Below are 14,103 nucleotides of genomic sequence, written 5' to 3'. Positions count from 1 at the left end.
AGGTGCTGCCAGACCTGCTGAGTTTTTCCAGCAACTTTTGCTTCGTGATTCTGACTTCCAACATACAAGTCATAGTATTGTAAAGCACGGAAACAAACTCTTCAGCCTAACTCATCCATGCCAGCCAGATATCCTAAATTAATCTATTCCTGCAGTTTGTTTTTGTTTACTGCAGACAGGATTATGTTGTAAGTCCTTCTTACAAGGAGAACTGAGAACTTATTAGCAATAACGTTTTCAGAGAAGATGTGAATGTATTAGTGGAAAGTAGGGAAGATGTCTGTTTGGATGGATTCAATCACAGCATTGGAGTGCTACGATGTCTTGGGACTTGTGTTAAAGCAAAATCTATGTTGAAAGAACTAAGAAACAGGATTGCAAATGATATTGTTCTGTGTGCATTGCAGACCACTAGGGTGAAACAGATGAGAAGTTCAGTGAAATCTGAAGAAGCCTTTTGGATAATCTCTATAGGATAATACCTAGCAATGCTTTTGAGATTAAAGTGTTTTGAAATCTAGCAAGGCGAGACGTAATGTTTGATTTAGGTTTTTGGAAATGAACTGGTGAGAGTAGTACACACATCAAAACTAATTTTCATAAAAAGAAAGCCAAATATGAGAAATAAACTCCTGATCATTTGCTTTTTCAATGAAAGAATTAATTACTTTGGAGCATTTTAAAATCCACACCTGGTTCTGATTTGGAGACACTGGTGTTGGACTGGGATTACAAAATTAAAAATCTCACAACACCAGGTTATAATCCCAACAGGTTTATTTGAAAGCACTAGCTTTCGGAGCGGTGCTCCTTCATCAGGTGATTGTGAAGAATAAGATTGTAAGACGCAGAATTTATAGCAAAAGTTTTGGTATAATGTTTACATGCTTGTTCAGAACTGCTGACTCTGGTGATAAACATTTTGCGAGCATGATGTTTTTCTGTTTTTCAGAACCTCTAGAAATATTTGCTGAAGTGATTTATTCTGGAAAGTTTGAGTACTCTGGATTTTTAAAACCCAGATTTCTTCATGTGTCTGAGCCAAAGGCTCAGGCTTTATCAAAGAGTCCTCATGTTGTTTGGTTTTAGTTTATTGCAAAGTCCTGCAGATTTCAAAATACTTTCACAATGAAATCAAAAATAGAAGTCTGGCAGCCATAATTTCATCCTTGGGATGACTATTTTAATATTTGTACCGTATTTTAAAGTAAAAATGTTAAATTTGTTCAATTGTAATGTTTATGATTACAGGAATGGTGGACCCATCTGTGGTTGAATGAGGGCTTTGCTTCCTGGATTGAGTATCTCTGTGTTGACCACTGCTTCCCAGAATATGACATCTGGACCCAGTTTGTATCTGCTGACTACACACGAGCTCTGGAACTTGATGCTCTTGACAGCAGTCATCCAATTGAGGTAGGCTAATTCCACCCCCCTGAGTCCTTGGATGTTATGTGGAGATGCAGGGATGCTTTAAAATTGAATCCTGTGCCGAACCATGACCTGTCATCGATTGTAGGATCTGTGTTTAATTAAGAACAGTTGTCAGAACGTCAACCTTTGTAGCTTAATTCTGTTTAAGAGCTCCATAGGAGTAATGGTTTTGTGGTTACAGTATTCAGAAGTTCTGTCAATGTTTTTGTTTCTTTCCTGACAATTTCTGTCTCCTGTCCCATCTGTGATAAAGGTGCTGACTTTTATGGCAAGCTCCCACAGGCAACAGCTGCCATACAGTATGTTGCCTAACTAGAAAATTCTTGAAGTAAATTCAGGCAATCTGTTTAAGTGGGCAGGTTGTCTGATTGTACCTTCGCCTGGACTTATTGACAGTAACATATATGTGTACTTGCTAACGAAGATCAAGTGGTGATCAGGTTTGAGAACTCTAACTAAAAGTTTCCAGTCCAGGGATACTGAGCCTAGTTGTTTTTTTTCAATTGTCTGACAAAGATAGATATGAGATTTTGCTCAAATTTTCTGTTACTTGGTTCAGGTACTACTAAGTATAGTAGTCAAAGTTGAGTGCACTTTCTTCACACTTTTGCTTTGGCCATGTAGTGTCACAAATATTAATTGCAATGTAAATGTTGTAGATAGTGATTCCATGATTAAGATTTAATATGGGAAACTGTTTATATTAATGTTTTTGGGTTTTTTTGCATATCCACTGCACGTTGGTTCCAATCCCATAAATTAAGTTATTTTTCATTGCAAAATCAGTTTCTTTGCTGAAAGACCATCAAATTAGCAGAATAAGGTAATTTTGAGCGCATCAATGAACCCAATACACGCCAACACTGAAAAATAAACTGCAAGATTCTGCTGAGAAGAGTATTTGCTCTTGAAATATTTTATCACCAGTAAGTCAAACTAGTATTTTAATCACCATTAAAATTTCAAAAAAAAACAAATAATATTAAATTGGTCATGCAGCAATTGTGAAAAGAACAGTAGACATTTCAGGTTGATCAACTTCCATCAGAGTTAGTTTTTAATCCAGTAAACAAAGAAGCAATCAGAAAGACAAAGGAGAAGGTATGACTTATTCCTTACTCTTCCCTTTGACTTAGCTTGTGTCCAGAGAATAGCAACAATGTTCACAACATAACCCACAGCCTGTTACAGCTACCTTGACTACATTTCCTCACAAACCTTCCTGTAAAAACGTCATTCCATCTCCATTGCATTTTTTCCAATAATTTGTGAGGAAATGTAGTCAAGGTAGCTGTAACAGGCTGTGGGTTATGTTGTGAACATTGTTGCTATTCTCTGGACACAAGCTAAGTCAAAGGGAAGAGTATCTTCCACAGCAGTGCCTCTGACATTTCTTCTGTTTTCCTCCCACCTCCACCCCAATTAGTTTAAAAATCCCGATGGAAAGCCATCAACCTGGGTCTCTCATTTATCTCCAGAGTTGCAGTATGACCTGCTGAGCATTTCTAGCATTTTTCTTGCTAGGTTGTTCTTTCTTTGTGTGTATTTCATTTGAATGGTACTTATGGAGCAATTCATGCCTCATTTAGACATATCTGTTGTTTCTTCACTATGTCCATTGCAACACTTCTTGATTGTTGCATTATGAAATCTCCAACCTATCTCAGACCTTCTCATTTGTTTTTCCTTTCCCCTCCCCTTCCCATGAGCTTAAAAACCTTTGCATTTCTCTCTCTCTCTCAGGAACTCTTGCTTCTCTCTACATGTGTTGCCTCACCTAAATATTTCTAGCATTTTTCTTGTTTCAAATCTCAGAAACTGGAAGGGTATGAGATCAGGCGATGGAAACATGATCCAAGCCTTTGCATTAAATTTATTCTCTCCTAACTTTTAAAATTCTATTTTAAATGTTTGTGCCCAAATTTATAAACAGAAATGTCGACATAGGATCTTGACTTCCATGTATTTGACATCTTGGGTGATTAACTGGTATACCCATAAACCGATCACCTACCATTAAAAACACAATAAGGTTGGTTGTTAGGAATACTCATATGCAGAGTTCCAACCACACAGCAGCAGGTTGGTGAAATGACAGACTTTTTTATTTCAAGGTCCAGGAAGCTTTTCTTGAATTTCCTTTTATCCCAAGTTGTTAACACCACCTGTAAAACCAGTTTCAAAAGTTAAACATCTTTCTCAACCAGCATGAGATGTTCATGTAATCCTAGTAATTTACAGAATCTGGAATCCCTTGACTTCAGGTTAAATTTAAAACTTGGGCATTGCTTTATCTTTGGTTAAAGTTGAAGGTAACATTTTTAAACAATTTTCATCTCTGAATTGAAGCTAACTTCCCTTGAATCTACAAAATAGACATTAATAAGTCTGTTCAAACTTCCTGCTAAGTTACATTGTTAAATTGAAGTAAATATTATTTTAAGGAGAGATAGTAGTATGTTGACATTATTTAAGGCATGCTGGGTCATATACTAATTTTAGAAATCTACGATTGTCTTATCACCGCATCAAACTGTTGATGAACGAATTGAGAATTTACCTTATCCAGGAGTCCACCCATGCAGTACTCTAAGCTCCAACATGCAATAGTGCTGGATGTGTCCTTTACCCATTTATATTTATCCTCGTCTTTCATTTACGCTTTAATTTAAAATAGTGTTCCAAGTTCATTTTATATTTAAATATATTATGTGCTTCCTATGGTGTTTCCTGTCTTAAGGATTTGATCTCCTTTAAAGATTGAAGAGTATTGATTGAGTAAAAGTTGTCAAATTTATCTCCATGTTTCAGTCTTCTGACATAAATCAGTATTATGGTTTTCTCATACCCCCACTTCCTGAGCTCTGATTTGGTGTGACCTCGTCTGATGTAATATTATTCAGTGTCCTAGAAGTGGGCATCATTTATGATGCAACATGACATAATTTGTCAGATCTTGAGATGTTTCTAGTGAGCAATTTTAGAGAACGATATACAGCAACTGAGAAACTGAAGTCTAACAAACATATAGTTTCTTCCTTTCTACATACTTATGATTCTTTAAATTACCTCCAAAAAGCATTTGATTTTGATGTGATCAATCCATGGTGTAAGTATACCTAAACCCAATTTTAAGCACTTTTTTAATAGTAAGCATACTTGCATAAGCATACACTGTTTAGGCTGCTCCCGTTATGGCTCAATGTTTAAAGGTTGCAAACAAAAAGCATTAAAAGTACAATGTATTTTTTAAAGGTCACAGTAGGACATCCTGCAGAAGTGGATGAAATATTTGATGCAATTTCTTATAGTAAAGGAGCATCAGTAATTCGAATGCTGCACAATTATATTGGGGATGAGGTAAGACTTCTAAAATACAAATTAATGGTGTATGTGGTACTAGCGCTGTGATCTAATGAGAATCAGTGTTTAGGGAGTTTTCAAATGTACACAATTTGAACTTGTTCAAAAATGTAGCTTGTTTTGATTGTATTGAAAGCTAGAAATTCTACATTGGTTTTAAAACACAAATATCTATCACTAACAATACAATATATACCATAGGAGAAAGTAAGGATTGCAGATGCTGGAGATCAGAGTCAAAAAGTGTGGTGGTGGAAAAGCACAGCTGATCAGTTGGCATCTGAGGAGCAGGAGAGTTCACTTTTTGAGCATAAGCTATTCATCCTGATGAAGAGCTTTTGCTCAAAACGTCGAGTCTTCTGCTCTTCAAATGCCATCTGACCAGCTGTGCTTTTCCAGCAGCACACTTTTTGACAATGTATACTGGAGCCCCATTTCCTAATGGACTGTTGCAGGGAGGCAGTTATCAATAATTATCTTTACCCCATACTCCAATTTCAGGTTCAGTTGGGCTTTGCCTCTGAGTTAGATGGTGTGTTTTTAAGTCCCACTCTGGATACCTGAGTATGGAATCTAGGTTAGCTTTCTGTTGCAATCCTGAGAGAAAGCTGCACTGTCCGATTTCTCACACCTGGAATAAAATGTTATATTTGCCTTTAGATAGACATCCAAGATTCCTTGGTGTGATGCAGAGAAGAGTAGGAAAACTTTCTGAACTGATGAACATTTACAACTCAAAGCAGCAACTAAAACATGATCTGGTTACTTAACACTCTACTATTATTAGAACCTTACTGTGCACAATTGACTGTTGTTTCCTCATATGACAACATTGACTACACTTCAAAATTAGCCAGTTGACTGTGAGGTACTTTAAAATGAAGATCTGAAAGACGTTATATGAATCTAATTTTTAAAAATGTTAAAGCAAAGAACAAATATGCAAATACAGTGTGTTCTGGAGCTACTTAGTGCAACAGTCATTTATCTTCAGAGGAAAAGCAAGTTAATGTTTTGCATTTATGCTGTTCACCAGAACTGAATTCTGCTGAAAGGATTGAGTCTGCAACACAAACTTCCTTTTCCTATTTATTGAGTACTTTGCCATGTGTTTTGTTATTATATGACTTCAGGTTTAAGTTCATAGCTGTAGTAAGGGTTGAACATCCATTCATCGAGCTGCCCTACATCCAAACAAATCCTCTTGTCTAATTTTAAAATGTATATCTGTTTTGAGGGCATGGGTTGAATGTGAATGAGAGATCCCGGGAGGTGATCAGAAGGCTGTCATCTAGTCAGGACCTAAATGTCATGAGGGAAGTCAGTTACCAATGCATCAAAATGCCTCAATCCAACAAGAACCTTAATTTTCCCCTGACCTAGACACATTTTACTTTTCTTGTGAGATTTTAGTTTGTTTTTATGCAAAAGTATTAGCTGTTGGGATCTTCTGTTATTGCATTCAAGCTACAGCATTGATCCAAATGAAATCATTGCAAAGTTATTTTCAAATAATTTGCAATTGATATTATTTAGTGATTCCACCAAATGGGCAAGTTTATCTTAGCACCTTATGTTGTTACTATATTTGTCTGTCTTGAACAGATCTCTGGAGTTTTAAACCATTCTTGTTTTACCTGATTTGTGAGGCAAAGGTAATTAAAATGAGATCTCTTACATTCATTGCCACACTTTTGACTGCTGTGATATTACACAAACCATATTTACAGGACTAGACTGTTTAATCATAGGCCTTTTTACACATCACGTGCAAAGAGTAAAATGCGGAAAAGCTATGATTCTAGTGCATGAAGATGTGGGGCTTTGGAGTGGACAGACAAAAGGAAGGAGCATGTAATCTGTGATTATCATCTGCATTTCTGGAGAATTCCAAGAAATAATGAATAAATATCACTTATCAGAATTCCTTAGAACTAGCAAGGTTTTTTTTGGAAACAACAACTATTCTGCAACCTGTTGTTACATTGCACAATTGTAATGAAAGATAAAGTACAGATCATCCCCTTTGTCCTTTATCACTTGTGGACATCAAGCTATATGATGAGTTATTTGAACCTGAAAGTTTCGTAATAAGATCTTCATGTCCTACTTCACGTAGGTGGGCCCAGTTGCATCAGGCCTTGTGCAGGAGTTCATACAACTCGTAGTTTATCTGCAAGTCATGGCAGTGGGCTGAGGAAAAAAATAAACCCTTCAAGGTCAAGTTACAATTCTTTCCACTTTCCTTAGTTGTTTTTGCAGAATTTTAAAAGAAAGCATTTTGAACCATTAAATTTAAGAATATTCTCTCTCATTTTTAAAAATTTAATAAATTATATATTCTTGCCATAAAATGGTGAGCTCCTAATTGGGATAAGTAGCTTACCAGGTTGTGTATTGAAACATATTTGGATTCTACCTTGCCTCCTTTTTTCCCGCATTAGCCTAGAAATTACTGACTGCGATGTTAGTGTAAAATTGTGTAACAAGCTTGTTTGACACTTCTCCATCTGTCTGATTTTAATGAAGAAATTAACTCTTTCAGAATAGATGAAAAAAATGTCTCACAAGTACATCAATAATATTTGTACACTAAAATTGCAAACAATATTTCGAGGCTAATCTAAGCATAGTGGAAAGTGGCTTGGTTGGTCACTGAGGTTGAGCGCAGAAGCATCTTGTTTCAGCACTCAGCCTTGTAAACGGTAAGATTTAAGAATTTTGGGGATGGTTTTTATCCTTGCCCCTTCAAAAATCAAGATGGACATGGTTCTTGTGGAACCATATCATGCATTATTCTTTTAAAGCAAAAATGAAGATACTATGTTTTGACATGTCGAGATTCTGATGCTTAAATAAAACTGCCAATGTCCAGTCTCTTTTTTTCTTCCACTATCAAAAATTTTTTTAAAATCCTCAAAGTTTAACACTCAATAGTTGTATCTTGTATATGGAATTTTCTGAAATTTTGTACAATACTGTCATTTTATCCCATGAATATTGATATTTGATATGCAATTGATATGTCACAGTAAGTGATGGGTATAACTGGGGTTATTTTTGGATTGTCTTTGTTAGAAAGCATCTGGCTGATATACATGTAATCTAATGTTTTATGGAAGAGGGAAGCGAGACTGGAATTTGGATGTCAACTGAATGTTTTATAGTTGGTGCCTCTTCTATTTGAGTTAATCAAACTGATTTTAAAAGGAATAACTTGTCAAGCTTTTATTTCAGTTTTACTTTAGTTTTAGCTAGGATGCTATTTTGTATTTGCTGCCATAATTGATTTGCTCATTTTATTTTTAAAAATTGTCCTTTTTTACAGGATTTCAGAAAAGGAATGAACTTGTACTTGACAAAGTTTCAAAATAAAAATGCTGCAACAGGTAATTCAACTTAATTAGAATTGAATAAATTATTTGTGGTAGTTATTCCAGCAGTGGGAGTTGTTAGAGTCTTGTCAACATTTTTTTATTAAAAGCAAATTATCCAGTTATTCCTCTGTTTGCAGGACCTGACTGAACAAATTAATAAAACCGTACAGTAAACACTAGCATGAAACATGAAAAGTTAGCAAGCAGGTGCAAAAAGGAGTTAAGGCAAAACAGAATTTTGGCCTTTATGATTAAGAGGGTTGGGGTAGACTTTGGAGAAGTCTTGTTACAACATTGAGGGCACTGGTGAGGGCACACCTGAGAAAATGTGTGCAGCTTTGGACTGCATATTTAAGAAAGGATATACTGGTAATGAAGGCCAAAGTGAAAAAGAGATTCAGTCAGCTGAATGAAGGGGTTGAGTTACTGCAAACAGCTAAAAGCCCTAGTGTTCAGAAGTATTATGTGTCATCTTACTGAAACCCGCAGAGTTCTGAAGGGCTTGGTAGGGTAGGCGTTGAAGATATTTTCACTAGTTCGGGAATTTTTAACTAGGATGTTGTTACAGAATAAGGGGATACCCTATTTGCAGTGCAGCCTCACAGTGCCAAGGACCCGGGTTTAATTCCAGCCTCGGGTCGCTATCTATGTGGAATTTGCACATTCTTCCTGTGTCTGCATAGGTTTCCTCCGGGTACTCCAATTTCCTCCCACAATCCAAAAATGTGCAAGTTGGGTAGATTAGCCATGTTAAATTGCCCCTAGTGTCTAGGGATGTGCAGTCTAGGTGGGTTATCCATAATAAATGCAGGGTTACAGAGATAGGATAAAGGGGTGGTCTAGGTGTGATGCTCTTTGGAGGGTCGGTGTGGACTAAATGGACCAAAGGGACTGTTTCCACACTCTAGGAATTCTATCTGATGATAAAACTGCGATGTGAAAAATTTCTTAACATAGAGACTAATGGATGTCTGGAATTCTTTATCCCAGAGAGTTGTGGTGGCTATATCACAAACTATTTCAAGAGGGGATAGAAGTTTGAACTATCGAGGAGTTGATGGCTATGAGCTCACACAAAAGATTTGAGGCCTAAGGCAGTTCAGTTCTTATAGAACAGTGGGGTGGGGTGGGGGTGGGGGGTTGTTAAATGGCCTACTCCTCCTCTTTCTTATGCTCTTATTTCAAGGGGATCAACAATTTAAGATTCAGTCCAGCTTGCAGTTTAGCGAACTTGTATTTGCTGGATGCTACCTGTTATTATATACAGTCATCTGAATTCTGCAAGCAGAAATTTGTCTAGATATTGCTCCTTTCTGGAATTAAACTAAAATTGATTGTGGGAGGATGGAATATTGAAGGTTGAGGTACTTTTGATCTTTTGGTTTATTTTTTTTTCCCTCAGAGGACCTGTGGAACTGTTTGGAACATGCTAGTGGAAAGCCTATTAATGCTGTGATGAGTTCATGGACAAAACAAATGGGGTTTCCGCTCATTTATGTTGAAGAAAAACAGGTGTGTTGCTCATCCAGTCATAATGTTATGATCTTAACCAATGTTTGTTCTGAGCAAGTCAGATTCCAAAATGGAATCTGGCTTCATAGATTTTCTTTTAATTTAAAGTGGCAGTCATTTACTGACATATCACACAAAGCTGTAGATTTAATTTGAGCAATAAAATGTATTACATAAAATAAATAAAAAACCAAACCAAGCTCTTGAAATATTTTTTAAAAATGAAAAATTTTAAATACGCAGCAAAACAAAACCCCATATATTCCCCAACACCATCACTTTACACTTACTCAGAAACCAAAGAAATTTCCCTTCATTCTCATTCTCTTTCTCTTTCTCTTTCTCTCTCTCTCTCTCTCCCTCTCTCTCTCTCTCTCTCTCTCTCTCTCTCTTTCTCTCTCCCCGCCAATCTCCATCTCTCTCCATCTCTCCCCCTCCCCCTCTCCGACTTTGCTGCTGCTTCTCCAGCCCATTTCTGAGAGCTGTGAAGCCTTTTCCTGTGACCATTGTCACAACTGAGAGCTGAGACATTTTCATCCTTTTTAAAAAATATTCAGGGTTCCAACCAAAAACTCCTGGTCTGGAAATTTCACAAACTGCTTTTTCACTGAATAACTTATTTCCTTAACTGCTTTGACCATTCTAGGTGAAACTGTACTTCCATCTAACTTTAGTCAGGCCCTTTCAAAACAAAACTTTTCAACTAGATTAGATGGATGATTAGATTCCCAACAGTGTGGAAACAGGTCCTTCAGCCCATCAAGTCCACACCGACCCTCCGAAGAGTAACCCACCCAGTCCCATTTCCCTCTGACTAATGCACCTAACACTATGGGCAATTTATCATGGCCAATTCACCTGACCTGCACATCTTTGGACTGTGGGGGAAAAAACCGGAGCACCTGAAGGAAACCACTGAGCCACCATGTTACCCTCGATATTCCTCGATACTTCAAAATTCTATCTCCTCTTGAAATAGTTTGTGATACGACCACCGCAACTCTCTGGGATAAAGAATTCCAGTCATCTACTAGTCTCTGAGAAGAAATTCCTCACAAGTCAGTTAAATTAAAAACTTTTGCCCATAAATTCTGCTGAGCTAAAGACTTGTTATTTTCCCTCTGCGGCTGTAAATCCAAATAGTATAAATAAACGTTCATTAACACTCCAAGAACCACATACTGGTTTAGAAGCATCATTCTGGATTGTTAATTTTTAAACCACTTCATAAAAATAGACCAACATCATATGCCACTGAGTTAAAATCCAAACTCTGGAGAAAAAGGTTTTAATATCTGATCATGTATATGGCAGAGTTGAAATAGACTCAGCGAATCATAAAACATTTGCAGCACAGAAAGAAGTCAGTCACCCTGTCCTAGTTGTGGTTGTTAAACAGAAGTTCACGCAGAAATATTTTACACCCATTTCAATTAATTGAGCTCCTGTGTTTTCTCTCCCTCTCCCTCTCCCTCCCTCCCTCCCTCCCTCCCTCTCTCTCTCTCTCTCGTGCTTGCATTGCTACTTCTGTCTCTCTTGATGCTCCTTCTGTCTCTCTTTTGCTGCTCCTTCACCCCCCCCACCCTCGCTGCTCTTCCTTTCTTTCTTGCCGCTCCTCCCTCTCTCGCTTCTCCTCTCTATCTCCCTCTCTCTTGCTGTTTCTCTTTCTCAAGCTGCACCTTCTGTCTCACTGCTGCTCCTCTCTCTCTGTCGCTGTTGCTCCATCTCTCTCTCGCGTGCTCTCTCTCGCTTTCTCTCTCTTCAAAATATGATGTATCTATTAACATTACTTTAGTAATGCAGTGCTGTTGTACAATTAAGTAACCTTTGAAAGGGAAACTTTGAGCTTTATGCTCTCAGCTCCCCTGTGTGTAAATGGCAATTCGTTTTACAGCATTTGAAATATATTTGGCATTGCATGCCATGCTCAAAATATTTTATAGCTCTTCCATGTCTAAGTTCCACTCAAATATACTTTTTAATTGTCAGTTGCAACCTTTTAAATACAGAAGCGTTTTGAGAACAAAGCCATCAGGCTTAATATTAATTTCATGTACAAGACATATGCTGTTTTCAGATACTACAGTAGTCTATGTTTTTCAGCAAGGGGACAACCGAATATTGAAGATTTCCCAGAAGAAATTCTGCGCCAGTGGACCATTTACTGGTAAGTGCAAATTAAATAACTGATGATATATTGTATTTATTTATAATTTTAGCCCTGAGAGTACTGCATTATATCTGCAAACTTTTAGAATATGATCTTTCCTCATTCTACAAAGATGATGATTGTTGAGTGTGAATGAATATTGCAAAACGGATTTAATTATCTTAATGCAATCCTTGAAGGTTGCACTTACAAAATTGCTTTTGTATGTCTAAAGCAGATACTACTTTAAAGTAAAATAGTTTAACATTTTTGTAATTATACGCTTAAGATCTTGGAACATCGCCCCAGCAGCTAGAAATCTTAGCAAGGGAGTAACATATACCAACTTCTAATCCTTCCACCCAAAAAAAAGCCACTCTCCTGCTACCCTGCCCCATGGAGTTCTTTAATGCCTATTTCTTATGTTCTGCTGAAAGCAAATGATTCAGCATCACAATTAGCAACTGCATTTAAACAGGTTTACATTTCACACACATAGCTATCCTTGTGATGTTTAAGTGAGGTTTTGAGTTTCACGAGATTTTCATATTGAATTATAGTTTTCTGCCAAATCATCACTGAAGACTCAGAAGGTTAAAACAACAACATTTTCAGTCAATGTGCCACCTAGATTACCTTTCCTTTAAATATATTATTTGCAAAGTATCTTCCAAAAATTTGAATTTTTTATAATTCTCTGTTCTTGGAATGTTTCTTAATGAGTGTTGTAATATATCTCAATGTTAAAACACTGACAGGGTTACAAACCTGAGTTTTGATCTAAGCTTTTGGAAAAGTGTGCTTGTCACAGGAGACATGGAGGCTGTTTGGAAGGCATCAATTAATGGGAAAGGTCATACAAAATTGGGAGAGGCCCCCCAGTAAATGGGAAACTGGGAAGGAGCCCAACAATTGAGTGAAGTTACTAGGTAGTCGATGAATGTTGGAGGATGCCAGTAGATGGGGAATTGAAAGAGAACCACAGTAAATAGATGATTAGGGGACAACAGAAGTTGGATGATTTGGTCAATAGATGGGCTATTTTTTCCAATAAACGAAAGGCAGATCACTTGGATCCATAAAACTGTGAAGGACACCGGTGAGGTGTAGAGGAAATGTTTCCACCTGTGGGTGAAGGGAAGGAATTAGTTCAATAAGAATTCTGAAGGAATTTTTTTAACCTTCGAAATGGTGATCAAATAAAACACACTGCCACATGAAATGGTTGGAACAGCTGACCAAGTGCTTAGTCAGCAGGTGTGTTTTTTAAAGGTTCGTCTGAAGAACAAGTGAGATAACAGTTTAGCAAGGAAGCTTCAGCATCAGGTACCCAAACTGATAAAGGCATAACTGCCAATAGTAAAGGAGCTCAGGAATGTGCTAGTTGCCAAGAGTTGGAAGAATAGTTTGGTCTCAAATGTCTGGAGGAGCTCACAGATACTGATAGGGGAGAGGCCGTGTTTATTAAACATGAGAATGAGAATTGATAAATTCAGTCTAAGCACCAGGAGCCATTGTGGGATTGGTAAATAGGTCTTGGTATGATTTGGAATACAGACAGCAAACTTCAGATGAGTTCAAGTTTATGAAGGGTGGGCAATGATTAGAAGGGAAATTGGACTAGTCAAACCTGGAGTCAACAAAAACGTAAAGGATTTGGGTGGGGAGTACTAGCAGTTGAGAGGCATTGGATACTCAGTTCAAAATCAAGTAGGTCATCTACATTGTGAATAATCTGGTTCAGATCAAGCAATAATTGGTGAGACTATTGGAATTGTGATTTAGGAGAGGAGTTAATGGCCGAAGGAAAGATCATGGCTTCAGTCTCTCCAACATTAAATTGAAGGAAACTTTCAGGGCTGGATGTTGCATGAGCAGTCTTGACAATACCAAGGCAGTAGAGGGATCAGCAGAGATTGCAGTCAAGTAAGGTTGGGTGCCATTGGTATCGTGTGGAAAATTATGTTTCAGGTGATGTGCTGAGGGTTGCATTTAAACAAAAAGTAGAAAATGGGATCAAGGTTAGGGGCTTCCAGTGCAGGATTGGGAAGAGAAACCAGTTTAAGAAATAAAAAATAAATTGTTGGAAAAACTCAGCAAGTCTGGCAATATCTGTGGAGAGAAAGCAGAGTTAATGTTTCAGTACCAGTGACCCTTTAGAGATTCTTTGACTATGTAAAGACAGTAGGAGTATAACCAAGTAAAATGAGTCTCACCCAGCTAGACCACAGGGAAACACCTTGGAGGAATTTGTAGGATCACCCATAC

At 37.4% G+C, this 14,103-nt stretch overlaps 1 protein-coding gene across 2 annotated transcripts in view; it reads left to right on the top strand.

Moving 5' to 3' along the window:
- The window catches only part of npepps (aminopeptidase puromycin sensitive), a 221,343-nt gene that overhangs the window by 152,654 nt on the left and 54,586 nt on the right, over window positions 1-14,103 (top strand). For both annotated transcript variants that reach the window (XR_011955143.1, XM_072561298.1), the window contains exons 10-14: window positions 1,252-1,416; window positions 4,690-4,794; window positions 8,126-8,186; window positions 9,577-9,686; window positions 11,790-11,853. Coding sequence is in view for 1 of the 2 variants with exons in the window: in XM_072561298.1 (XP_072417399.1) it covers window positions 1,252-1,416; window positions 4,690-4,794; window positions 8,126-8,186; window positions 9,577-9,686; window positions 11,790-11,853 (505 nt within the window). In the remaining variant the exon portion in view is untranslated. The remainder of the gene's footprint in view (window positions 1-1,251; window positions 1,417-4,689; window positions 4,795-8,125; window positions 8,187-9,576; window positions 9,687-11,789; window positions 11,854-14,103) is intronic.

The sequence above is a fragment of the Chiloscyllium punctatum genome, chromosome 42, assembly GCF_047496795.1.
Source record: "Chiloscyllium punctatum isolate Juve2018m chromosome 42, sChiPun1.3, whole genome shotgun sequence".
NCBI classification, from domain to species: Eukaryota; Metazoa; Chordata; class Chondrichthyes; order Orectolobiformes; family Hemiscylliidae; genus Chiloscyllium; species Chiloscyllium punctatum.
The sequence above is the reverse complement of the archived record's forward strand: the minus strand, read 5'-3'. Positions and strand labels throughout refer to the sequence as shown.